The 27,329-nt window shown below is 29.8% G+C and overlaps 14 protein-coding genes across 14 annotated transcripts; 8 read left to right on the top strand and 6 right to left on the bottom strand.

Annotated features, from left to right (window-relative positions):
- Positions 1–45: 45 nt before the first annotated feature.
- cand_023780 (Mif4g domain-containing protein) lies at positions 46–2,238 on the bottom strand (the record flags this gene model as incomplete). The annotated part of the gene is made up of 1 exon (XM_067212608.1): positions 46–2,238. One exon carries the CDS (start codon positions 2,236–2,238, stop codon positions 46–48), a length of 2,193 nt encoding a protein of 730 aa, XP_067068881.1.
- A 642-nt stretch (positions 2,239–2,880) lies between these two features.
- Positions 2,881–4,632, top strand: cand_023770 (lung seven transmembrane receptor family protein; the record flags this gene model as incomplete). The annotated part of the gene is made up of 1 exon (XM_067212607.1): positions 2,881–4,632. The coding sequence occupies one exon, from the start codon at positions 2,881–2,883 to the stop codon at positions 4,630–4,632; it is 1,752 nt and encodes a 583-aa protein (XP_067068880.1).
- A 91-nt stretch (positions 4,633–4,723) lies between these two features.
- cand_023760 (replication factor subunit 4) lies at positions 4,724–5,731 on the bottom strand (the record flags this gene model as incomplete). Its single annotated transcript, XM_067212606.1, has 1 exon — positions 4,724–5,731. The coding sequence occupies one exon, from the start codon at positions 5,729–5,731 to the stop codon at positions 4,724–4,726; it is 1,008 nt and encodes a 335-aa protein (XP_067068879.1).
- Positions 5,732–6,473: 742 nt separating this feature from the next.
- Positions 6,474–8,972, top strand: cand_023750 (elongation factor 2; the record flags this gene model as incomplete). The annotated part of the gene is made up of 1 exon (XM_067212605.1): positions 6,474–8,972. One exon carries the CDS (start codon positions 6,474–6,476, stop codon positions 8,970–8,972), a length of 2,499 nt encoding a protein of 832 aa, XP_067068878.1.
- A 284-nt stretch (positions 8,973–9,256) lies between these two features.
- Positions 9,257–11,047, top strand: cand_023740 (fumarase; the record flags this gene model as incomplete). Its single annotated transcript, XM_067212604.1, has 1 exon — positions 9,257–11,047. One exon carries the CDS (start codon positions 9,257–9,259, stop codon positions 11,045–11,047), a length of 1,791 nt encoding a protein of 596 aa, XP_067068877.1.
- Positions 11,048–11,140: 93 nt separating this feature from the next.
- Positions 11,141–12,577, bottom strand: cand_023730 (uncharacterized protein; the record flags this gene model as incomplete). Its single annotated transcript, XM_067212603.1, has 1 exon — positions 11,141–12,577. One exon carries the CDS (start codon positions 12,575–12,577, stop codon positions 11,141–11,143), a length of 1,437 nt encoding a protein of 478 aa, XP_067068876.1.
- Positions 12,578–12,887: 310 nt separating this feature from the next.
- Positions 12,888–17,003, top strand: cand_023720 (C2 domain-containing protein; the record flags this gene model as incomplete). Its single annotated transcript, XM_067212602.1, has 1 exon — positions 12,888–17,003. One exon carries the CDS (start codon positions 12,888–12,890, stop codon positions 17,001–17,003), a length of 4,116 nt encoding a protein of 1,371 aa, XP_067068875.1.
- Positions 17,004–17,774: 771 nt separating this feature from the next.
- Positions 17,775–18,929, bottom strand: cand_023710 (uncharacterized protein; the record flags this gene model as incomplete). Its single annotated transcript, XM_067212601.1, has 1 exon — positions 17,775–18,929. One exon carries the CDS (start codon positions 18,927–18,929, stop codon positions 17,775–17,777), a length of 1,155 nt encoding a protein of 384 aa, XP_067068874.1.
- A 531-nt stretch (positions 18,930–19,460) lies between these two features.
- Positions 19,461–20,015, top strand: cand_023700 (translation initiation factor SUI1 family protein; the record flags this gene model as incomplete). The annotated part of the gene is made up of 1 exon (XM_067212600.1): positions 19,461–20,015. One exon carries the CDS (start codon positions 19,461–19,463, stop codon positions 20,013–20,015), a length of 555 nt encoding a protein of 184 aa, XP_067068873.1.
- A 24-nt stretch (positions 20,016–20,039) lies between these two features.
- Positions 20,040–20,510, bottom strand: cand_023690 (uncharacterized protein; the record flags this gene model as incomplete). Its single annotated transcript, XM_067212599.1, has 1 exon — positions 20,040–20,510. The coding sequence occupies one exon, from the start codon at positions 20,508–20,510 to the stop codon at positions 20,040–20,042; it is 471 nt and encodes a 156-aa protein (XP_067068872.1).
- A 489-nt stretch (positions 20,511–20,999) lies between these two features.
- Positions 21,000–21,656, top strand: cand_023680 (60s ribosomal protein L10A; the record flags this gene model as incomplete). The annotated part of the gene is made up of 1 exon (XM_067212598.1): positions 21,000–21,656. The coding sequence occupies one exon, from the start codon at positions 21,000–21,002 to the stop codon at positions 21,654–21,656; it is 657 nt and encodes a 218-aa protein (XP_067068871.1).
- Positions 21,657–22,884: 1,228 nt separating this feature from the next.
- Positions 22,885–23,868, top strand: cand_023670 (uncharacterized protein; the record flags this gene model as incomplete). Its single annotated transcript, XM_067212597.1, has 1 exon — positions 22,885–23,868. The coding sequence occupies one exon, from the start codon at positions 22,885–22,887 to the stop codon at positions 23,866–23,868; it is 984 nt and encodes a 327-aa protein (XP_067068870.1).
- A 181-nt stretch (positions 23,869–24,049) lies between these two features.
- On the top strand, positions 24,050–24,375 carry cand_023660 (uncharacterized protein; the record flags this gene model as incomplete). Its single annotated transcript, XM_067212596.1, has 2 exons — positions 24,050–24,173; positions 24,245–24,375. The coding sequence occupies 2 exons, from the start codon at positions 24,050–24,052 to the stop codon at positions 24,373–24,375; spliced, it is 255 nt and encodes an 84-aa protein (XP_067068869.1).
- A 79-nt stretch (positions 24,376–24,454) lies between these two features.
- cand_023650 (uncharacterized protein) lies at positions 24,455–26,626 on the bottom strand (the record flags this gene model as incomplete). Its single annotated transcript, XM_067212595.1, has 1 exon — positions 24,455–26,626. One exon carries the CDS (start codon positions 26,624–26,626, stop codon positions 24,455–24,457), a length of 2,172 nt encoding a protein of 723 aa, XP_067068868.1.
- Positions 26,627–27,329: the final 703 nt, after the last annotated feature.

Raw genomic sequence — 27,329 nt, 5'->3', positions numbered from 1 at the left:
TAAATATATACTCTAAAATTATCAAAACTATTATAAATATTTGAATTACGCACTAAACTCTCTAGACAAACTTCTGTATCTGCTTCTTTTGTGTTCCCGAAACTTTCCTCTAGGAGAGCTAGAAGACATTCTATAGCATGATGTACTAGTATCTATGTCTCTATTTACTCTATTTAGCTTCTTTTCAAAATTTTTATATCTCTTCTTTTTAAATTTATCGTGTTCCATATGCTGGTGTAGTGGGCTAGATGCTCTGCTACTCTTTTTATTGGGTAAATTACGTAGAGAATGGCTATACCTAGGTAAATATAAGTTATCTTCAAAAGAACCATATTCTTTGTGTTCCAAACTAATTTTACAAGGAGTCCCTGACTTTTTTAAGTCTGAATTATAATTTCTTGTATAGCCAGAGTGACTATCTAAATCCTTAATACCTCCAGCTTCTATATCTTTAGCTTTTTGCTCAACATTACTATCAAACTCTTCCTCTTCTTCCTCTTTGTTATACTGATAAAGATCATTATTACTACAGTTCTCATCATTATCCTCTAGTTCATTGATCTTTATAGCCTGAGACTCCTCATATTCTTTAAGAAGGACACGAAGGTCATGAGTTAAAGCTGCAAGCCCTATAGCAGTAAAGAAATTTATAGAAAATCTTATATTGCTAATATTATGGTCATTTGGAAAGATTCCTTCAGTATATGGAGACACTGAAGGAAGTTTCAACTTTGCATCTAAAGAATCAAGTCCCATATGTTCACAGAGTTCCTGAAAAAGAATTTTAATAAATATACGAGAAGAGGATGTTGTGTCGCTTTCAGAAAGAGTGATACAGCTCAGAACCTGCCAAGGAATTGCATCAGCACTCAGTAAATATGCAAAAAACTTTGAAACATGTCGTAATTTATTTGTTTCCAAACGATGAACTGTGTCATACTGACGTCCAAATAACTCTGCAAAAGCTTCTTCATACTCTTTTTTAACCTTGCATAATCTCTCACCTACTAAAGCAAAAAATCTCTGATAAGTTCTCTCCATAGAGCAGCAGTCAACTAACATAATACAAACTTCCATCTTACCACCTGGTCTAATATTTAATTTTAGTAGTCTATGAACACATTCCTCAAAGCCTAAGCTATTCATTATGCAAAGATAGATATTCTTTCTCAAAATTACTAGTTCTTGTTCACTATAATCCACAATCTTTACAAATTTATTACTTTCTCTATCCCCAGAAGCTTCCAATCTTTCTTCAGTCTCACTATCCTGATGTTCGTCTTCTTCCTCATACCCTAATATATCTAATTTTAGCTCTGCCCACTTTCTTTCTTCTTCTGCAAACATATCTGGATCTACTGGGACAAATATATTGAGATTTTCCTGTATATTTATCTCATCCTCTAATAAATCAATCAAATGTGTAACTTGATCATCCTCTTCAACTAGATCCAAGTCATCAGATACTGCTGGATAATTCTTGAAATGTATACGCCTTTCCTTAAATAGCTTCTCTATTATGTATTTAATCCTTTTGTGAATTTTTTTATCACAAAATAATACTCTAAATCTACTCATTATAGTGTCAAGTCCTTTAGGGCATACATCAAGTAATGTTTGACCACACTCTAAAACAAAATTAATACAGGTTTCTATTGAGTCATCAGTTGCTTTCTCGAGTAGTATCGAACAGATCTCTAAAGCAATCAGTTCATGAAACACCTTCTGATTTACTAAATGAGCCAAGAATTTAAGTGTTCCTATACAAACTAACTTGTCATTTCCACTATAAGATTCACGAAACTGTTGTACCAAAAGGTGGAGTAATAGTGATCCAATATCTGGAATATAACTATTCAAAACAGCACAAAAACTACTATAAACTGCTGTGAAATGTGAACTTGCTAGTTGAGAACGAATTATACAACGAACAAGTAGACCTCGGCCTCTTACAATATTTAACTTGAATATATCCTTTAGCATTGACTCTATATTGCTTGTATTCAGTTTATTTATTATGCCATTTATGCTTTTATATAATTTATGCCACATAAATTTTTGATATTCATGAGAATTAACCACTAAATCTTCCAAACTTTTTTTTTCTAGCCTATATGGTGGAATATACATCAAATTATTGTTAGAGCTCAAGATTTCCCCTTCTTGTGCTTTTAAATCACTTTTCCTACTAGTATTAAGACAAATATTGTTATCCACATCTACCTGCAATTCTTGCATTAGTTGATATGTTCATATAGCTCTATTTAAGGTTATATTCTCATTTTAGTAGAAAATCCAGGTATAAGGGTAGGGATGGCAAAACTTTTCTAAAATTTTGGCGCCAACAAGGCTGCAGGATCTCTATGATGCACTTCTGCAAATACTAAATTGTTTTTTCTATAATGGCCACAAATCACACTTAATATCACACATAATTTTATCACCCCCTTTTTATTTTGATTAGAATTTACTTTCTTTTAAGTACACAAATGTCCGATTTTAATAACCTTTAGCTAGTATTGTAACAGTGAGTATTAAATTTTTGCCTTATTATTCCCATTAGAAGTCTAGCAAAGTCCTCTTAATATACCTACCTGCCACCAATTTTTGATTAACTATTTAGGACTATCTATATTTAAAAGTTATTAGCTTAATTACCTCTTTCATGTAGATAGTGGTGCCAAATGCATGGTAGATCTCACTGGAATCCCGCAAACGCTAGATATACTCCAATAAAGCTAAAAAAGAAATATAGTATTCAATCACATGGAAAGTACTTATCTGAGCAAGGCAGAAATGTTTACACTTCTACTTGATATACTGAGTATGCTGCTACTGAATATCTCCAGCTGCTACTGTCAGATATTTTCACTTGATCTTATGGAACCACCTGCATCAAAAAGTCTTATGGTGCACCCTTATCAATTCTTTGTATATAGTAATAATCAATTACCCAATAGCCTAGTAGAGAAACCACCGATTGATAGTAACCCTGAATTGATTTTTGATGGAATTACTTGGAAACCAAGTAAGAAGGATCTCTATCCAGACTTTGAAAGTATGGAAATAACTGTACTTCCTAGCGAAGATTTTCAAAGTTACTTAGAAAGTAGAAAGGGTAAAAGATTTTGCTGTAATGAAGAAGATGTACTAAAGGGTGTATGTCCAAGAGAAAACACCTTGTTACGTCCTAATATTGAAAATTCAGATTGGTTCACACAACCCATGAGTATCAAAGGACAAGATGTAAACTCACATATTTTAACAAAGACTGGTGTGTATGCAATAATTATTTCAAACTGTGGTACTTCCAGAGAAGGAACTTTGGCTGGTGTTGTAAGTGTGAAAAATGCATATGGGTATTTACCAGCTACAGAATATTTAAAGTTAAGTTTATATTTTGTATCTTGTATAATTTATACCTTATTAGGAATATATTGGATTTATAAATGCCTTAGACATCACAAGCAGCTGGTATCAATGCAATATTTAACTGGTGTTGCAATTATGCTAGGATTATTCGAAACTATTTGCTGGTTTCTTTATTACAAATCATGGAATTTACAAGGGGTACCTTTGGAAATTATGTATAATATTTCGACAGTTTCAAGTATATTGAAAACAACGATAGTGATTATGCTAACTTTGATGGCTTCTTTAGGAATGGGTGTAACAATATCTACAATACAAGATAAGTATATGATAATTAGATTGTATATTGTTAGCTTTCTATATATAGCATTTTCCTTATTAAAGGAATATGTTGCTCAAGTACAAATTTTCTCAAATAGTTCTATATCAGCAACAACAACTTTGTTTTGTGTTGTACCAGTTGCAGGACTAAATGGCATAATATTTTTTTGGGTTTTTCACGAATTATCAGGATTAATATCTAAGCTCAAGAATCAACAGCAGACTGAAAAACTATACATTTATAGAAAATTCTTTTTTTTTTTGAGTGGAGCAGTTGTTATGGCTATAAATGTGTTTGTGGTTGAAATTTATATTTTTTCTTTAAGTATAACAAAACGTTGGAAATATCAATGGATACTTCATGATACTATACCATTGGCATTTACAACTTTTTTGATAGGAATCTTAATATGGCTTTGGTTGCCTAGTGAAAATTTTAAAAAATATGCAGCTGTAACTGAGATACCTATTGGAGTTGCTGTTGAGTTGGAGTCCAGAAATTCAGTGCTTAACAATAAATTAGCCTGTGATAGAGAAAGTGCAACTACAAATAAAGACAAAATTTGGGATGATCACATAGAAATCCCAGATATTAATAGTGATGATGAATTTTCTGGAGAAAGAGCTCCAAAAAAAGTTATAATTGAAACTTTAGAGGCCTGTAAAATTGATGATCCATATGAAATTGAAATGTTAACAAATAGAAGAAGCCTTGAAAGCCCTGAGAAAGACATATCTAATTTTAAGTCAAAAAGTAAACAAGAAGTTACTAGAAAAAAAGAGTTCCAATCACCTACTTTATTAGTTAGCAAGGTTAGTAAGATGTACGACGAAGAATCTCTTAAAAGTGAAAATGAAGATAGTACAAATCAAGAACACATTAATAGACTATGTGAAGCAAAAAGTACAAAATTTCATGGAAGTAAAAAGATTAGTTAGTCTAGATCCTTAATTATTTTGTACTAACTCTTATAGCATAATAAATATAAGACATCATTTAATGAGTGATATTCAGTTATTAGATAGTAGTTCATACCATTACACTCTGCATATTCGAACATATATTAAGTAGTATAAGAAATTCATTTGAGCCATCTGTTATACAAGCATCTGCTTCTGCTAAGCGTAATGCTAAATATGCCTTTTTGGCATCATCCAAATCCTTATTTTCAGTTATTAATAAAACTAGTTGTCTTATGATTGTGGCAACATCCCATCCTTCATTTATAGTATCTGTTGTTTTCTGAACTATACTGTCAATATCTTTAGTAAGACAAAAGTTCATAAGTCCTTCAGCAACACTTAAAGGTGGAATACCTGCAACTTCTATGACCGAAGTAGCCTTTACAATCTCCTCTTCGCTATATAACTCACATGTAGACTGCAGTATAGTTATAGCTCTCCTTAAATCACCCTGAGATAAGTCAACCAGAATATCAAATACCTCAGGTTCACAGATTATATTCTCCTGCTGACAAATAAAATTTAGTCGTTCTCTTTGAGCCTTGAATGATATCGGCTGAAATCTAAATTTTGCACATCTACTTGCCAGAGGTTCAATAATCTTGTTAATGTAATTGCATATAATTACAAACCTCGTATTCTTAGCAGATGTCTCTATTATACGTCTTAAGGCTGACTGAGCATCTGATGTCATCATTTCAGCTTCATCTAAAATGACAACTTTCCATGGAGGTATCTTCCTTCCTGTAGTGGGATTTATCTTATTACTGTACACCACTTGTCTAGTCCATGTCTTAATTTTCTCACGAACTACATTAATTCCTCTTTCATCAGATGCATTCAGTTCCAATGTACGATTTCTAAATTCATCATTTCCAAATAGTTCACGACAAAGAGCAAGAATTGCAGATGTCTTACCTGTCCCAGGAGGTCCATAGAAAAGTAAGTGTGGCATATTACCAAATTCCAATACATTCTTAAGCATCTTAACAACCTCAGTTTGGTGATATATATCGGCTATCTGCCTTGGACGATACTTCTCAACCCACAAGTTGTTATTTTGAGTTATACTCATTTTAAATTCGTTAGTAATACAGTTTTCCTTAGAAAGCTGTTCAATCAATTCTAAAAAATTGCCTAACGACTTCCCTCTATTAATCCTTTCAATTTATCAGAATTAATGCGGGATACTGATTGTGTGTGGGTTATAATTGGTACCTCATACTTTTTATAAAGTACAAGATTAGGCACAAGATATCTCTTAATTAATAGAGATTTATCATTATATAAATATGTACAGTAGTACACAGTATAAATTAGAAACTATATATATACCATATAAGTAAACATATCTCACCTAAAAATTCAAAAGTATATGTGCCAAAATAAATTAAATATATATAAAAGTAGCTTAAGTTAATTTTGTAATAAAAACCTACAAATTACTTATTGCAGCTGTTTAGAAAGTAATAAAAAGTGTCCCAAATAAAATATAAATAACTTCACTATTACCGCCAAAGTGATCATATATGTCACCCGCCAGTTTACTCGTCTCCAACCCAAATGATCTTTAACAGTTTTTTTGAACCCACAATCCAATTACCATCTTGAAGGTGCAGCTAATATTATATTAGATACACGTACTATGGCGGTACAATGTCTAAGTGGTAAAAATGTCTCTTAAATAACTTATAGCATGAGACAACAGTGCTTAATTTAAATAATCAAAGCATTGTTTTGAATTTAAATTATTAGAAGATTTCTAAGCTGTTAGTTTAAGATTTAGCAATAGTCTACAAGAGAAGTATTATTTAACAATGGTCAACTTTACAGTCGAACAAATTAGAGAGATTATGGGCAAACCAAATAACATTCGTAATATGTCTGTTATTGCCCATGTAGACCACGGTAAATCCACACTTACAGATTCTTTGGTATGTAAGGCAGGTATTATTGCTTCTAAGGCAGCTGGAGATGCTCGTTTTACAGATACTCGTGCAGATGAACAAGAACGCTGTATTACAATTAAGTCAACTGGAATTTCCTTATTTTTTGAACATGATTTGGAAGATGGTAGTGGTAGACAACCATTTTTGATCAACTTAATAGATTCTCCAGGGCATGTAGATTTCTCTTCTGAGGTCACAGCAGCTCTCCGCGTTACAGACGGTGCTTTGGTAGTTGTTGATGCTGTGGATGGTGTATGTATTCAGACAGAGACAGTCTTAAGGCAGGCACTAAATGAAAGAATTCGTCCAGTTTTACATGTTAACAAAGTTGATAGAGCTCTATTAGAGTTACAATGGGAAGCTGAGGATATATATCAGAATTTCACTCGTGTTATTGAGAATGTGAATGTTATTATTTCTACATATTCTGATACACTTATGGGTGATGTTCAGGTATTCCCTGAGAAAGGGACAGTTTCATTTGGTTCAGGTTTACATGGTTGGGCATTTACTATTGAAAAATTTGCTCGTATATATGCCAAGAAATTCGGAGTTGAGAAGTCTAAAATGATGCAACGTTTATGGGGTGACAACTTCTTCAATCCTGATACCAAGAAATTTACAAAAACCCATGAACCGGGTAGCAAGAGAGCTTTTTGTCAATTTATTATGGACCCTATTTGTCAATTGTTCAGCTCTATAATGAATGGAGATAAATCAAAGTATGAGAGAATGTTAACTAATTTGGGTATTGAGCTAAAGGGAGATGATAAGAATCTCGTTGACAAACCTTTACTTAAGAAGGTAATGCAATTGTGGCTTAATGCTGGTGATACTTTGTTGGAGATGATTGTTACACATTTACCATCTCCAGCAACAGCTCAGAAATATCGTGTTGAGAATTTATATGAAGGTCCTCAAGATGATGAGACAGCTGTCGGTATTAGAAATTGTGATGCTAATGCTCCTTTATGTATGTTTGTATCTAAGATGGTTCCTACTAGTGACAAGGGTAGATTCTACGCTTTTGGTCGTGTATTTTCAGGGACTGTTGGAACTGGTCAGAAGGTTCGCATTCAAGGTCCACGATATACCCCTGGAAGTAAGGAGGATTTAAATATTAAGAATATCCAACGCACTGTTCTTATGATGGGACGCTATGTAGAGCAAATTCCTGATGTTCCTGCAGGAAATACTGTGGGTTTAGTAGGGATTGATCAATATTTACTCAAATCTGGAACTATTGCTACCTCTGAGACTGCTCACAATATTGCATGTATGAAATATTCTGTATCACCAGTTGTTCGTGTAGCTGTTCGTCCTAAGGATAATAAGGAGTTGCCCAAACTGGTTGAAGGATTAAAGAAACTTTCTAAATCAGATCCTTTGGTTGTTTGTACTAAAGAGGAGACAGGCGAACATATTATTGCTGGTTGTGGAGAGTTGCATGTTGAAATATGTTTACAGGACTTAGAACAAGAATATGCTCAAATTGAGATTATAGCATCTGATCCTATTGTGTCATATAGGGAAACTGTTATTAATGTTTCAAGTCAAACTTGTTTGTCCAAATCTCCAAACAAACATAATAGACTTTACATGGTAGCTGAACCTTTACCAGATGGTCTTGCAGATGATATTGAAGAGGGCAAGATTACTCCTCGGGATGATCCTAAAGAAAGATGTAATGTGTTGCATGATAAATATGGTTTTGACAAAAATACCGCCATGAAGATTTGGTGTTTTGGTCCTGAGACTACAGGCCCAAATCTTCTGATAGATTCTACAACAGGTATCCAGTATTTGAATGAAATAAAGGATCATTGCAACTCTGCATTCCAATGGGCTACTAAGGAAGGTATATTGTGTGAAGAGGATATGAGAGGTATTCGTTTTAACTTATTAGATGTGACCTTACATGCAGACGCTATCCATCGTGGTGCAGGCCAAATTACTCCAACTTGCCGTAGAGTTATGTATGCAGCTCAATTAACAGCTTCTCCGAGACTTTTGGAGCCAATGTTCCTGGTTGAGATATCTGCTCCTCAGGAAGTTGTTGGAGGCATATATGCAACTCTTAATCAAAGGAGAGGTCATGTATTCCATGAAGAACCAAAAGCCGGTACTCCTCAGGTAGAAATTAAGGCGTATTTACCTGTAGCTGACTCATTCAAGTTTACAACTGTTCTCCGTGCTGCTACTTCTGGTAAGGCTTTCCCTCAATGTGTATTTGATCACTGGGAATTGATTAATGGAGATCCTTTGGAGAAAGGAAGCAAGACAGAAGAACTTGTTAAATCTATCAGAAAGAGAAAGAACATAAAAGATGAAATTCCACCTTTGGATAACTACTTGGATAAGCTTTAAAAGAGATGGAAGGGATAGACTTAGAATATATTTGAATTTATTATTTTGTTATCTCTTATAGAAATAATTTTACCAAATTCTTAGGTGTTATCTATGATAGAAAATTCTCTTCCTTAACTCTAGATTTAGTTTAATAACTTGATTCTCAAGATGAGTTTGACTCTAGCTATATACTGCATGTATTTTTAGATCTTACCCTTTTATCTTTTGAGTCCTCGTTCGAGATTTTATTTAATCTTAGTTGTGGATTTTGACGTTCTTTACCTTTCTTTGGAAATATAACTATGAACAAAAGTATTTATAAGAGTTCGAGACTTTTTTTAAGAAAACAAAGTTGTAATGTGATATGTCAACTATTTATGTCAAGTAGTTACCAACCTAAGTTTTCATATTCTAATATATTTCGGAAAAAGTGCTCTGATGATAGTTTACATAATTTAGAGACAAAATATAAAAAATTAGAAGAGAGTTCACTTGTTGAACAAAGGTATTTTTTAAGAAACCCTGAATTACACACTGATGCAGATTCTAAAAGCAAAGACTTGGATATACTTTTTGTTCCAAATGAAGTATTAACATCTGTAACTCAAAAAGCTATAATATATATTCAACACTTCTACAGGAGAGAACATTTACAAAGTTTAAGGAATATTTATGATGATGTCTTATCATCAAAAAATGATCGCTCTATTGCCCTGGAATTACTTAAAAATGCATCTATAGCTTCTGGAGGAATTTTACCGAGCTGTCAAGATACAGGGACTGCTTGTATTTTTGCAAAAAGAGGTAAACATATAATGACTCAAAGTAATGATGAAGAGGCGATTTCCCGTGGAGTTTACAATGCCTATACACAACATAATTTAAGATATTCAATACTAAGTCCACTAAGTATGTTTGAAGAAAAAAATACAAATTGTAATTTGCCAGCTCAAATAGATATTATGACAAATTTTGACAATCCATTAGAATATGAACTACTAGTTATTGCTAAAGGTGGAGGGTCCTCTAGTCGTACATTTCTATACCAAGAAAATAAATCGTTACTTAATGAGGAGAAGCTAATGAAATTTCTTATTGATGCAGTTAAAAAGCTTGGAACATCAGGTTGTCCTCCTTATCATCTGGTAGTGGTAATTGGAGGTTTATCACCTGAGCAATGTCTTAAGACTGTAAAACTAACGGCTGCGCACTATTTGGATGACTTGCCACATTCAGGAGATGAAACTGGCCAAGCTTTTAGAGATATAGAATGGGAACAAAAGATATTTGAACTAAGTAGAAATATTGGTATTGGAGCTCAATTTGGTGGTAGACATTATTGTCATGATGTTAGGGTTATTAGGTTACCAAGACACGGAGCTCATACCCCTGTTGGTATTGGAGTCTCTTGTTCTGCAGATAGACAAGTGAAGGTGAAAATAAATAAAACTGGAGTCTACATGGAACAACTTGAAGAAAATCCTGCTCAATTCTTACCAGATCAAATTTCTAGCAGTGAAGTCGAAAAAAGTAGTGAAACTATCCATATAAATTTGAATCTTCCTTTAAAAGAAGTCCAGAAAATTCTTTCAAATTATCCTGTGGGTACAAGACTTAATCTAAGTGGTACACTAATAATAGCAAGAGATATTGCGCATGCTAGAATTTTGTCCAATCTTAAAGAGACTGGAAAACTACCAAACTACATGTTAAAGTATCCTTTTGTATATTATGCAGGTCCAGCAAAAACTCCACCAAATATGATTAGTGGATCTTTAGGTCCAACTACTGCTGGTAGAATGGATCTATACCTTGATCCATTCATGGAAGCAGGGGGGAGCTTCATTACCTTGGCTAAAGGTAATAGAAGTGAAATTGCAAGACAAGCATGTCTGAAACACAAAGGATTCTACCTTGGAGTCCCAGGAGGGCCTGCAGCCTTTCATAGTGTTCAAAAAATAAAAAAACTTCAAATATTGGACTTTGAAGACCTTGGAATGGAAGCTGTCTGGTTAGCTGAGGTAGAAAACTTTCTTGCTTTTATAGTGATTGATGATAAAGGTAATGATTTTTACAAGCAGTGGTTGGGATAATACTCAATATGTTATATAAGTACAATAAAAATATATAATGTATTCATTATTAGTTCTCAAAAATAAATTCTATTCTCCATATTTTATTCCTAATTAGGAATTTAGGGGTATAAAACTTTCAGTAGCCTCATATTTCGAAATTTTATCTTGTGGCTTTGTATTTGAGGTATTACTTTTATCTGCTTCATTTCCCATAAACTTCATAGTACTTTTTTCTAGCTTATTTTCAATATATACTTTGGTAAGCAAAGTATCTAATTCTTTCTCCAATTCCGTATCTTCAGATGCACGGTCTATATCATCAGATATACATGTCTTTACAAGAGAATCTATAGATCTTTGTAAATTCTGCAGTTCATCTTGTACTTCTGCAATATTTTCCACTTTTTTCAAAGCCTCATTTTCATCTAGACTAAGTTTTGTAGCATTTGATGATGATTCTAAGGCACTTAATACTGACATCTTTACAGTAGAAGAATCCCTGATAACCTTGGAATTACTCAGAACTAAAAGCTGTTCATTAATATCATTCAAAGCCTTCTCAATATTGTGTTTCTGTTTTAAGTGGTTAATAGCCAACTGTTTCTGGTCTGCAAGTGCATACTCCCTACATTTTTTATCATGAAATAAGTACTTGCCCTCAAGATTTGTAAGTGTTCTATTCAAATTTTCCTCTGTAGTGATTAACAAAATTTCAGCCTGGTCAGATTCGCTTATAGAAACTTCACTCCACTTTAGTACTTGTCTTGCTGTTGAAATTTTTTGAAATTTCACAGCATGGATGTTTGTTTTAGATATTGGAGAACATGTAGTAAAGGGTTTAGCTACCCATTGCTGAGGAGAAAAGATCATCATATACCATATAATAATATCTACAATGTTGCTACAAGGAATTTCTTGTATCATCTCATAATTCTTCGAAACATAATCGACAAGTCTACTTTTAGAGATAGTAATCTGTTCGTCGACTGAAACAGATGATATAACCCCAATTATACCATCATTTAAATCTTGGAAAAATTTGCAAAACTTTCTTTTAATCATGGATATACAAATAAATTGTGTATTCTCATTTTCAATAGGAGTTTCTGATATACTCACACAACTGATATCTTCATCAAAATTAGAATATAATTTACCAAAAAGAGATCCCAACCATTTCAATTTTGAATTACTTCTTTGTATATAACTTCCTAATTGTGCTTTGGATGCTTCTTCCCATATAAGTTCCATTTTATTCAAAACTAAATCTAATTCAACAATCTTCCGTTTATTGACAAGTGCTCTGAAAATATTTGGTAAACATAGGATCTCAATTGGCCACTCCTTAAATTGTTTTTGGCAGGTTTTCCTTACATCTTTAATATTGACTAAGAAAGAATCATTATTTGTACAAATCCAATCAATTACACTGAACCACCAATCTAATTTATACTCCTCTTCTGAATGAAATCTATAACATGAGCATAGCTTCTGCCATTCAGATATGTCCTTTACTTTAGGAAAGTCACACATAGCATCATGGGTCATTTTCAAGATGCATATAATTAGTCTTACATATGATTATTTCATTATTCTGAAAATATTCAATCTAAAATTCAGGTAATTATCTTGTGTAGAAGATTGCAGTATTTTAGAATTGAGCTATGGAACCCATACTATTTCACCTATTCTCAACTTTTAGTTATTTTAGCGGTATAAATTAGCGCTATTAATATTTACATTTCTGCTTGCTTATAGGAGTAGCTTTCTAATACAAGGAATATACAATGAACAAAATTTAAGTTTCAATTTCATTATATTTAGGCTTTTTGATGTTTGGAGATGACCTTTTGATCTAATGTTACAACCAACAACCGAGTACAATATACGAATTGATGTGTATGAGTTACGAGACCTAAAGTTCAACAGTGGAAATCAAGATATCACTCCAAACCCTTATGTGGAGGTAAAAGTAGGAGATCAAATTCGTACAACTTCAAAACAAACTGCAGTATCTTCTACATCAATTCAAGCATCGTATAACTTCACTGTCACTTTAACAAAGGCAGATTTTGAGTGTTCCTTCATAGAAGTAAATGTTATGCATGCCTTTATCTTATCTAGTGCAACAATTGGATCTCATATTTTAAGTTTCAACTATGTTTATAGTAGAAATCAACACTGGATGTACAGAAACTGGGTACCTTTAATTCTAGCAGAAAAACCTTGGGAAGTAATGGGTTATGTATTACTAACAATTGGTATATTTGCCCCTGCTGATCAAATCCCTGTTATAGATGAAACTTCAGCTTTGGTAAATGGATCTGAAAATGAACAAGTAGCTAGGATAGCTGCAGGACCAGAAGTTACTTTAACTCTATATAATTTGGGAATAAATATATACAAGGGTCAGGATATAGCCCCAATTACAGGGATGTACAATCTAGTTGAACCATTTGTATGTGTGAGACATGGTGTATCTACAATGTCCACTAAATGTATTAAGAATGAATCTAATCCTGTGTGGAAAGTAATGATTTCATTACCAGCTTATTCACCTTGTTCTGATTCAAATGTAATTATTGAATTATGGAATGGAGAATCCAAACCAACACTATTAGGTAAATTCCGTCTTGATGCTTTCAGATTATTCAAAGAACCTTTTCCTTTAACTTGGGTTAATCTTTACTGGACTCAGCCACCTGGAGGTGCAGCTGAATTATTTGCATCTTCAAATACGTCCGTGACGTCTCTTGTTCCAAGTAGTTATGCTGGACGTTTGTTAATATCAGCTACAGCTCAGAAATGTCAAAAATGTAGTATTAAATCAATACAATCTGCTCCTCCAGTAAATGAACCTCCTATGACACGATATATTTTATGGATTGATGTATATGAGGTGACTTGTAGACCAGATTACCAAGGAGAAGTTATATTGGAGTTTTGTATTGGTCCTCAAACTGTAGCATCTCCATCTATGCCAATGTACAGAGAGCCCCTAATATTTGATTCTCAAAGTGGTCGCTTAGATGAGACATATTTTTATTTATCAGATGGTCAAGATCCATGGGACTTGTTTATTTATGCAATGACTGGAAGTGGAGAAGGCCTTTGGACTTCTGCAACATACAGTAAATTATCATTTACAAGGATATCTTTAGAGAATATTTCAAGAGAAGTCGCAGGAAACCCTACTTGGTATAGTTTAAAATCTATTTATGATTCTAATAATGGGTACATATTCAATATTTTAGCTGATATAACGATTGTTACTGCAAATACAGCCTCAGATCGTCCAGAACGTCTTGAATATTCTTTAAATCACTTTTTTTTTAGATCATTTATTTATGAAGGAATGAATCTTCCAGGGATATCTTCAGTCCCTCCAAATCCTTATGTTAAGATTTCTATAGGGGATCAATCAGTTCAAACTCGTGCTATTGAAACGACATATGTACCACAGTGGTATGAAGCTTATGAAACTAAAGTTTCACTACCAAGAAATTTATCACTTGCTTCAGATATATTGATAGAAGTTTATCATCAGAATTTAAGCTATATGGGATATGAACAACGCCTTGGATATGCAACTTATAAGCTTACTGAGGTTCCTAAAGTTTGGAAGACACTCCCAGTATGGCTGAAGCTTAGATCTACTACTGGAAATACTCAAAATAATATAAATGCAATGATTTTATGTTCATTTGAACTTGTCTCTGAACTAGAAGTCAAAGATTACCCATTCTATGATGATATCCGCCCTTCAACAATCCCAGCAGATATTCGACTTTTCATAGTAGGAATTAGAATGTTTGAGTCTATTAAAAATCCTGTAGTTTCAATTTCTTATGGTCGGGAAGTTGATACTTCCAGTGTTCCACTGTGGCATGACACAACTCCATCTAATGCTACTGGAAGTGAGGGAAACTGGAATTTTCTTCATGATTTTGCTATAACAGCTGAGTTACCAAAAAGGCATATTTTTCAATCATACTTTGAAGTTACAGTACATGGAGAAGTTTCAGGTTATTCTGGAAATTCAGATAGTATTTCAGGATTTGGCACTCTGTACTTCAATAACACTATTCCTTGGTATGATGAAAATGTTAAGAGAGATAGTGATAAATTTTTTCATCTTGCAACAGAAGAAGAGATTTTTCTTGAATCTAGTATAGAAAAGAATTCAATAGTTGGAACTACTCAAAATACAGAAGAAGATAAAGATAATAAGAAAGTATTAAATAATATGAAATCATTGGCAGCTCCAACAAGTGCTTTGGCATCTACAGGATCTATATATGACCCAGATATGGCTAATTCACTATTATATCCAGTTGTAGATTTAATTAGAGCTGATAATAGATCTCTAGAAATTGAAATGGATACAAATAAAGTATCACAAGATAATACAGACAATAAATACATAAATATATTAGCAGATGATGAAGATCAAGCTAATATGGCTTCTAAACTTAAAGCTGTAGGAACTATTTTTGGATTTGATGCAACCCTCTTGAACTTTGATCTAAAAGTTTTTGCTGATGATGATGAGGTTGATGAGAGGTTTGAAATACCTTACGAAATGGAGCAAGATTTAGATTTAACAGAACTCCCTTATAAAAGTCTACCATTAGTACAGTTAAATAGTAAAGGTTTGTATTATGTTGTTGGCTATCTTAAATATATCCTTTGTATCACACAACAACCTAGAGATGATCAAGATTATGTTATCAGAAATCGAATTAAAAAATTGGAAGAAGAAGAACTAAAAAATTTTACAACAGCTAGGCAATGGATTGCAGATCAATATACTTCAATGAAACCTATAGTAGCAAGGTGTTACATACTATCAGCTCGAGGTTTGTTACCTCCCAGTGGTGATGCTAACCCTTCTGTATATATATATATTAGATCTCAAGAAAGTGATAGTAATATATCTAAATCTAAAAACAGGAGTCTTTATCCAAGTAATATTAGAGATGTTGGTTATGTACGACATCAAGGATATAGACCAGAATTTAATCAAGTCTATGAAATAGGTTGTATACTACCACGAAATGCTTTTGTAAAAATTTCTCTAATTGGAACTGGAACTATGAGTGAAGAGGTAATTGGAACTACTTTCATTGATATAGAAGATCGTTGGTTTCATCCCAAAGTTAGGACAATGGTAGAGACAAACACTGTACCCATAGAATTAAGAACTTTACGGATTGACAACAGTATTGTGTCTCATGGAACTCTCAGAGCATGGTATGAAATTTTATCAGAACAAGCTGCAAAAGCTATTCCAGTTACTCCATTAGCTTCTGCAGATCCACAAACATTTCAACTTAGAATTGTAGTCTGGCGTGTAAGACAAGTCCCAATAGAATCGAATACATCAATCTCACTATATGTAAGTGCTGTTTATAACCAAGAGGAAAATAATAGTGAAACACAATCTACTGAAACTCACTATAATTCAAAAGATGGAACGGGAATTTTTAATTGGAGATTTGTATATAATATTAAAATACCTACCCAATATCCTATATTAAAGGTCCAACTATGGTCCTATGGTTTAATTCAAAGTGAAAATATAGGGGAATGTTCAATTGACTTTTCTAATGATTTTGGAAAGGCTAGAAAGCACTCATCTCAAATACTTAGAATTCCTAGAACTTGGTATGGTTTCACACATCCTATACAAACTAATCTTCAACAGGGGCAAGTTGAACTAGAAATTGCTATTGTACCTAGCAAAATTTCAGATGTCAATCCAGTAGGTAAAGGTAGAGATCTTCCAAATGTAGATCCTTTTCTTGAAGATATTACTGAGAATAGAACATATGTAGATTGGAAAGGAATTGGAGAAGTTATTTCTTCTGCAACATCCTCAATATGGACAAAAGCTAAACGAGCTTTTATAATAGGAGCTATTATTGGGGTTATAGCTTTAATTATTCTTTTAATAGTAGTGCTTAAGAATTAGGAAAATTTAAAAACTTTAATAATTCTATCTCTAAAGAATAGAATTTAAATATCGTTCCAACTACCTTAGATTTGTAAATTTTCTTTTTCAAACCAGTAATAATCCTAAAATTTTTATTTTTGAATCATACCTAAATATTGTTATTTAATAATCAATTATTATATATAAATTCCATAAATATTAAGTAATATTATCTATATAGTATTAACAAATTATATTGACAAAGTTGAGGTGTAAATTCTTGTCTAGGATTACAAATTGATATAGGAAATCATTCTTATTTATTGAATGTATATTAGTTAAAGTGCCGAAAATGTCGAAAATAGCTAGTAGGGATATAGCTACCAAAAAATTATACAAAATATAAGTGATAAAATAATACTTAAGTCTAAAATATAATCAAGTCTTAAATCAAAATATCTTTATTACAATTTCTAAGTATCCCCCTATTTTCTTTGAGTAACTGAGAAAGTTCTTAAATGTATTACTCCCCTGTACAACAAATCATATTACAGACTATTTTGTCACTTTACCAATAATTTATAATAATATACTTGGCAATAATCTATTAACTAATCAAATAATTCATTAAGATTACTTTAAAATTTAAATATTCAATTATTAACTCTTGCAATTATAACTAAATTGGCAATATCTCTTTGCCAAACATTGATTAATATTGTTACCAAATTTATAAAATTACATTCCTGAAATTTTCATAAGACCATAAAACTACAAAATTTTACTCTAAAATTATTCTTTTATTTAGAATTAAAAATTCTGTAAAACTACATGCTTATTATTACTATTATGTATCCTATTTAAAAATGATGATAATTTAAACATAAATATATCAATCATACTTGAAAATGCAAATATACCTCCTATAATTGCACAACACTCAGTCAAAAATGATAAAAATGATCTTCTACTTTCTGTTATCTTTACAATAAAAGGGGTGAAATCATAATTTATGTAAATTCCTGGTAAAGATGTTTCTGGAACAAAACGACCATTGTGTAAAACATTAACTTGTTTACTCTGTTTCCTTACAGAAAATTGGTGTCCATTTTTCGTTTTTTTACTATTTATAGGATTAAATTGTGTAGGAATACAATGCATATCAATATCTAAGTGAGCATCCTCTAAAAATAGATTATCAGATTCTTTATTATGAGTAAATTTAGCAGTTTGTATATACTCTTGGTTATTCCATATATTATTAATTCCTGGTAAATCATCACCATAATGTAAATATTTAACAATATATGAAAAATCATATAAATGGGCTTCTGATATATCTAAGTTAGTCATCTCATTATAATTCATCCAGCGTTTATGAGAAATTTCAATCCTTCCCTTAACTTTTGGAATATTTATATCTACTTTAATTTTACATCCTGAAATATTTAAAGGAGCTGAAACAGCTTTCTCTAAACGTTCTTTTGGATCAAATTTACATTGTTTAAAATTAATTTTTTGTGGAAGTTTTATGTTATCTTCTTGATAGGATCTTATTACTTCAGAGCAAGTATTACAACAATGGTTCTTTTTAGAGGCATTATAACAAGAACCACAAGATGATCCTATATTAGATTCCTCATTTAGTGGATTTATTGGAATATATATAATGCTATCTTTTGGATGTGAAAATTCTGTATTATCTTGGGTATTAAGTATACGAAGTCCTACTACTTCACAAGGTAATTTTGGAAATTCCACAAGCATCTTTATATTAACATTTCCACCAGCTAGAGTTTTATCAACAGTAATTTCATCATTCCTATTTACTTTCAAATAATAACGAAGTTCTGAGTAAAACAGAAATAGCATTGTTAAAATACTTAGGATAGTAAGATATCCACCAAATGCAGTTTTAATGCGAAATTCCGCAATAGGTTTTGAAAATGCATCAAAACGTTGCATATTATAAGCTAAAAATTAATTTCTAAAGAGTCACAATATAAAATTTTTACCCCCTAGATTTTATTATTTAATTTCTGGAATTAAAAACGTTTCATGTAAGTCCACAAAATAAAATGGCGCCACAAGTGTGATCATAATATTTAGTATCTACACAGATTCTTTATAAATAATAATTTGGCCTCTTAATATTTCCTAAAATATAAAAATAAGTTCTAAAATAAATTACAAGAAATTAGAAACATTATATATTAATAAGTGAATATATACAAGATAACTTATTATACTAGTAAATATATTAAGATATCATTTACTCTAATTATTATATTAATAAAATATACCTTAATAAGATAATATCCCATTAATCCACTTTTTTGTCTTTTATATTTATTTCTATTAAGTTATTTATCAAAAACATTTAATGACTTTTGGAATACTTAATTAGGGACTAGACCAAGTAAAAAATTACCCATTGTTACGCGCGTTAATTTTAATACTTGAATAAAGGTTTTAGTATAGATTATAATATGGGAAATGGCATCTCAAGAATTTGAGAAAAATACAATAAAGCAGGCATTCGTACAAGTTTATTGCTCAAAGTGTGGTTTGCCACCTGACTATTGTGAATATGGTCCTACCCCAGAAATTTGTTTAGAATTAAAGAAATATGTTAATGAAACATCTGATACAAATAAAAATATTACTGATTCCTTAAAAACTGAAGGAAATCAAGAGGTACATGATAAACAATCAAAAGATATTTGTGAACCAAATCAAAATGAAACAGTTAACTTGAAGTCATATAAAGTTAAGAAGTCAAAACCAAAGATAGTTACTGTAAAGGTCGAAAGCAGAACTAGAAGGAAGAGTGTAACTGTAGTTACTGGTTTAGAATTATTTGATATATCATTATCTGAGGCTGCAAAGAAATTTGCAAAACACTTTTCATGTGGATCTTCTGTTGTTAAGGGTATTAATGGGAAGGCAGATCATATAGATGTACAAGGAGACTTTTATACTACAATTGCAGATTTTATCCTTAAGACTTATCCTCAAATTGAAGCAAATAATATAATTATTCAATCTTAAAAATATAAAATAAAACTTTTAAAATTATTGAACAGGTGACAATGATCTGTTAAATCCTCCTAGACGATTCATATATTGTCTATATTTCCTTTTTGATTTAATATTAACACCTGATAAATCAGAATTTGTATGATCTTTATTTTTTGAGGTATCAAAATCTTTAATACCAATAATTTGTTTGATTAATTCTGATTCAGAAAGCTCATGTGTATCTTGATGATTACTATGTATAATACTTTTATTTTCAAGTTTTTGTATTTTCTCTCTATATTTAATATTATCATCTATTTCTCTAGATTTATTTTTAGCTTTAAATTCTTCTCTATAGTTCTTATTGATACGACCAAAATCATCGTAACGTCTTGTATCATGTTTATAATTATATTGAGTTTTATATTGGTAATTCTTTCTGATAGATTCATCACCTTCACTTCTGCAAGATTTTGTAATTAGGTCACCTTTTTCATTTCTGATTATTGTCTTAGTTTTTGGCATAATATAATTGTGACTATAATACAAGAAATATAAAGGGTATCTAAGATGAATATTTATTAAAGAGAGATTAGTAAATATTAAAGTTTAAATATAATGGAAGTGTTAGATCATTAGTAGAGATTTAATAAAAAGAAAAAAGAAGATACAAACTTCCATGTATAATATTAGGGATCGGAGTATGGGTTAATAATAAAATCTAAAGCGCTAATAAAGTTGTATATGTCTCATAATTTGGAATAGACGTCTTGAGACAAAAACTAAAAGAAGTGATTCAGTGCAATAACGTGCAGTCAAATAAGGCGGACTATATTTTATTATTATTGTCTAAATAAGACGACGAGACGTTTATACTTTAAGGACTATAATATTAATAAAGGAATATTGACTACTTGTATTTATATTGTGGACGAAATCAATTGAATAAAGAAGATAAAAATAAAGGTAATTATAAACGAAATCTAAGTTTACGTTGGGGAAAAAACTAAAGTGATGAGTGGAAAGTTGAATAGTGAAGCAATTCGTCGTGCAATTACTGAGATGTTGGAAGGCTCAAATAAAAAACCACGTAAATTTATTGAAACTGTTGAGCTACAGATAGGCCTTAAAGATTATGATACACAAAGAGATAAACGTTTTGCTGGTACTGTTCGCCTTCCACATATTCCTAAACCAAATGCACGTGTTTGTGTAATGGGAGATGCTGCTGATTGTGAAAAGGCTCAAAATTTAGGTCTTGATGTAATGGATATTGAGGAAATGAAGAAGATTAACAAGAATAAGAAAGTAGTTAAGAAGCTATGTAAGAAATATGATATGTTCTTAGCTTCACAAAAACTTTTAGCTCAGATTCCTCGCCTACTTGGTCCAGGTTTGAACAAGGCTGGTAAATTTCCAACTGTTATTACTCCAACAGACAAGATAGATGAGAAAGTTAATGAATTAAAGGCAAGTATTAAGTTCCAGTTAAAGAAGGTTTTATGTCTAGGTGTTGCTATTGGGAATGTTAAGATGTCTGAAGAGGCTATTCGTCAGAACTTGATATTAGCTATCAATTTTCTAGTATCTCTTTTGAAAAAGAATTGGCATAATATTAAAAGTCTTACAATTAAAACTACTATGGGAAAACCTATCAGAATTTATGGCTAATTAAGTATTTTTTTTTTTTTTTAAGCTTAAGATAGTCTTAAATTAAGAAAATATTTTTTATTTTAGTATATTTCTATGTACATAATCATTTTAATAAATATGGAAATTTGTTAATAAGTTTATTATGCCTAAGTCTTTAATATATTTTTAATACATAATTGTTACAATAGGATAAGTTTTTAAAGTACATAAATATTTTGTCTTGTCTAAGAGCTTGGACTTTTATGTTTACTGTCCTTTTATCTAATATTGATATTATTATAATCTATTGAAAAGTCTTATTTAATATAATAATAATTATATATAAATATATTAACTAGTTAATTTTCCTATTTATATTTTCTTTTTTTGTAAAGAAAATGAATATTAAGATTCTTTCAGAAGTTTATTTTTAATTTTATAAAACTAATACTTGAGAATATATTTAAAAATAATTTACCAATATTTAAAAATACCCTATAGTTAAATTGATATTTTTATAAATTAGGGTGAATTATTTCTATTTATATTTGGTAGCTATTAAGATTTTTATATCTTTAAATAAGAAGTTATCTTAAGGTTACTATTAGACATGTAATAATGCAGCTTAAGTTAAATCGCGTGGAAATAACCACAAAATATGTAATCTATATATTGATTACCTCTATTGTATAATATTTAGACTTAAACTTATAATGTTTTAATATTTACAGTCCCTTTAATATTTTATTAATAATTAAGTAATAGTTCTATAAAAAGCCTTATTAATTTAAATAAAATAATTAAATATAAATACTTCACTATTAAATTCTAACACATTAGTATTGTAGATTTATTTAATATTAATATCTAAATACAATCTATTTATATAATAAAAGTGTACCATAAATATTGTAATATTTACTTGTATTATTAATATTCCAATATTATATGTTTTCGACATTTTTCATAAATGTGAAGTTGAGTTCTTTAGTATAATAGATATTGATTCCTTTTAAACAATTGTCATTTATCCGCCTTGGTTTATATTCTGGAATAAATTTAGAAATAATTGTTATAGATACTTCTTAAAAGTTCACTTAAAAGTTCATTTTTATAAGTTTAAGTCATTTTGAAAATAACAAAGGTAACTAAAAATTTTTAATTATCTATTAGTTTATTCAGAATTTAAATATCTTATGATTATATATATATGGTTAATTTTTTATATCTAGGAATATAAAAAATAAATTGGAAGAAAATATAAGTAATGAATAATAATATAATATTCTCTATGGAAAATAATGATGATTTCTTTAATTCTAATATTGTTAGAGAAACTTTAAATAATTCCTTAAGATCCAAGTATATTCTTTATTATGTTCAATATATAAATGATAGAATATCTGAAAAATTAAATAAGGATAAAAGTTGGAATATGATATTACTTCCAAAAAATATAAATAAATTACAATTAGATTTAGAATATATAAAGAAACTCTTGCCACTTGATAAGCTATGTCGTTGTCAAATATCTATGGATTGTACATGTAAATTTATGTTCAGATATAAGGATAATGATCCAAATAGAATATATAAATGGGTGTGGCATGATTTAACCGAAGATTCTGGCTTTGTAAAATTTGATGGAGATTTTATAGAATTAAAAGTGCTTGTATTAAGTAATTATAAAGCTTTAAGTGGTTTAGTTAATAATAATTTGGTTTTTAACAGTAATGGAGAATACCAAGATGAATTAATATTAGAGTATAATATCCAAGATCAGAAATTAATAGATAAAAATAAAAAATTGGATAATTTCATAACTACAGGACTGAATTCATTATCTACATCAACAATTTATAATATAGATAATTTATTTCCTAATAGTGAATTTGATAATTGCAATAAAAAGCACATATTAAATAGTATAGATTTAGATATTCAGAAAGATGAAGATATTATAGAGGATTATTCAATAGAAATAGATAAGTGGTGTAAGAAATCTGATGGTTCATATAAGGATATTCGAGTTCTATTAAGTTCTTTACAACAAGTTTTATGGCCTGAAGCTCAATGGGAACCTATAGAAATTTCAAAATTAATGACAGATATAGAAATTCTTAAGAAAGCATATAGGAAGGCAATTATAGTTTGTCATCCTGATAGGCATCAAAAAGAAAATGATAACCATAAACATAAGGTCCACAAAATCTTCATGGCTCTAAATCAAGCATATAAAAATATACAATAATTATATGTATATTTACATCTTATAAATAAGAGATAATGAATACTAAATAGTAAATTATACTTTTTATTTTAAATATTTAACAAAAGACAAGAATTTTAATAAGGGTAAGCCCGCCCTTAATGCGCGCTCACGCGTACTCTGATTCTGATTTCAGAGATTTTGTGTATATAAAAGATTAATTATGACATTAAATAAGACGAAACTAGTAAAGGATATTCGTTTGGATAGACATAGTGCAAACCCAAAAAGTTCTGCATATGGTGACAAATCAGGTGTAAAAGGAGGATCAGGCCTATATAATTGGGGTAAGTCGGATTTACTTTATTATATATTATTTATAAAATAGGTTTAGATATTTTTTTCCAAAACTGAATAGGTAATGAAACTAAAGGCAATGAAGAAATTTTAGAGAGGAGAGAGGTCGATATTCATGATCCAATTTATGATAGTGATAATGAAGAGACTAAGAAAGAGGGAACAACTAAATATATAAAAGAACTAATATAAACTAAAGAGAAGAAATAATGAATAATAATAAGTAGGCACTTAATATACTAGTAATTAGATAAGTATACTTAGGCCTTCTTTAACAATTTTGTTTGGGACTATATGAACTTGATGTAATATTAGATATACCATCTTTAATTTGTAAATAAGGCTTATAAAATAAGTTTTTTTTGGGTCCATATTTATCTAAACATTTAAGAGATGTTTTGTAATTAACTAATTTAGATGTATTTTGTATCATATAATACCATGTTATTGCAATATAATCTTGTACACCAAGAGATTCACATGATTGTAAGAAATTATTTAAAGACATATCTTCATAATCTTGATCAAAAAGAGACATAATAAGATTATCAAGTAATTTTAAATGAGGAAATGATAATATTTCGACAATATGATTAAATCCAAATACAACAAATTGATCCTTTGGTAAATTATCAAGTAATTTAGTAATATAAGTAATATAATTAAAGTATCTATATGGAATAAGGGCCACAAGATGATATATATCATCTACTAAAAAATAGAAATTCTTAGGATGATTTAATTTATCTTTAATTATTCGTTGATAAAAGTGATTTAAAGATTCCATATATGTCATATTCTGTAAATTAGAGATAAGTTCTAAATGTATATATAAGAAAAAAAACAAGAGGCTTAACTGGTCTATCAAAATATTATCCTTTTTTTGTTTATTTAATTTATTATAAATATTTTCTTGTGCATGGTCAATTAAAGAAGAGTTATTATCTTTAAAATTGATATTTTCAGATATATTTGATTTGAGTATAAGATCTTTTGTATTAGTTATTGTTAGAGTCATATATCCGATTAATGATGGTTTCTCCCCCAAGGTATAAAGTAAAACATAATTTTCTTTATTTATAAATATTTTATTAGAATTAATATTTCCATGACAAAATATATTATGATTTTTTTTAAAATCTTCCCACTTTATATTGTCATCTTTAGGAGTAATAATGTTAAAATATAGGGAATATAATTCCAAATTTTCTTTGATTACTTCTGGAATTCTAGAATGTATATTTAAAGATGATTCATAAACTTCTTTTGATTTCAATAATTTATTTTGTTGATTAGATTTTAAATAATTACCCTGTAATTTTGGATTAATTATACACCAATGTCCACGAATAGGAGTACAATTTTTTAATTGGGTTTTATTTTCATCTATAATTGATGAATCTTTTATATAATGTTGAATATATATTCTATATGATCGATTACTCCTATATAATGGATATAGATCACCTAGATATGTAAATCCTCTTTTATTTAAGTATATTTTATGTATATGAATACTCCATCCTCCAAATATAGAAATATTTAAATGAGAGGAATCAGTTAAATATAAATCTTTATTATTATTTATTTTTTTTATATCGGATTTCTTAACCATATATATATTTGTATTATTTATATCTAAGCAATTATTAAATATCAAAGGATCTTCACATATTGACTGTTCATATATTTCATATATCTTTGCTGGAAGAAGAGATACTAATAATTTGGGAGATAATAGAATAGAGTATAAATGTCTGTTTTGCATTGCAAATTGATTTTCTAGTATATAGATATTTTTCTTAGATGAATTAGATTCTATATCTTTCATATCACTTGTCTTGTTAATTATAAATGATGATTTAGATTTCATAGGATACTTTTCTGGTTTTATTGCAATCCATTCTAGCGCAATTGACATCTTTACTTCAAAATATTTAGCTGAAATAATAATATTTGGTTTATATACATCATTTATTGGTTTAATTATTGAATTTAAGTTGAAATCATATTCTTTTTCCAATATAGTATCTGGTACTAAATTTCGATTATTCCATATTTTTTTTGAATAGTTTTGAGATTTTTTATAGTAAAATTGGAACTTAATATTGATTTGATTATTTTTTATATAAACCATCAACTTCTCAATGCTAGCAAATTTTAAATGTATTATTCCACAATTTCTGTCAAAAGGTGTACAATAATTGTGTGGTTTTAATATTATACTTTCTGGACATGTATCTTTATCAATTAAGCTCAAATTTTCCAGATACAAAGTACAATATATATCCTCTAGTTTATATTTATCCAACTCAGTCTGTAAATGATGTTTTATTGAGACTAGATTAATATAAATGATGCCAATACTTAAATATTTGTATCCGTCTTCAGTTATACAAAGAGAATTTATATTACATGGCCAATTATTAACTTTTGGTTTCATAGAATAAAAAAGTAATTACCTGCATATTATATCACTATAGTTACCTAGTTTGTTGATATTGTACAGTTAGGTTTATTAGTAGTATTAATACTTATCAGAATATTTCCTAAAAATACTTATAGCGCCAAATAAGAGGAGATAACATTGCATGCAAATGGCGCTAATTAAGTTATATGGGTAATATCTCTAATTATTAGAAATAGTACTTATTTATATTTTGTTTATAAAAAAATCATTTATAATAGAAGTATATTACTAGATAATATAATATTATAAGTAATGCCTAATTACTTTTATATATGAAAAAGAGATGCAACTTAAGTTCATATATAATCTGAGACAGATAATTAATATTAAAAAGAAATAGTAAATAAAGTGCAGTAATATTTTGAATTACTAAATCTATACGTATTGATCTAATCTGGTCTCTAGTATATTGGTAGCTGTATCAAGTAGCGTCTCGTCTTCAAATATTTAATAGATCAATACATGCTATTGTAATATTTATATTCACAAGACATGGACGTTAAAGAAAAGTGATCAGTCCACTTAGTAAATACTTGCAATAAAGCATGTACGTCTCGTAATTAAGCGTGGGGTAGTTAATATTATAGACAGTAGGTATGCAGACATAAATTATAAGAATCTTTTGAAAGGCGTCATTTTGAATGGTATATACAAAGTCATTTATTTGATGTATTTC

Source organism: Cryptosporidium andersoni, assembly GCF_001865355.1.
Source record: "Cryptosporidium andersoni isolate 30847 chromosome Unknown contig_17, whole genome shotgun sequence".
NCBI lineage: Eukaryota > Apicomplexa > Conoidasida > Eucoccidiorida > Cryptosporidiidae > Cryptosporidium > Cryptosporidium andersoni.
Note: the sequence above shows the minus strand (reverse complement) of the source record. Positions and strands in the feature narration are given on the sequence as shown.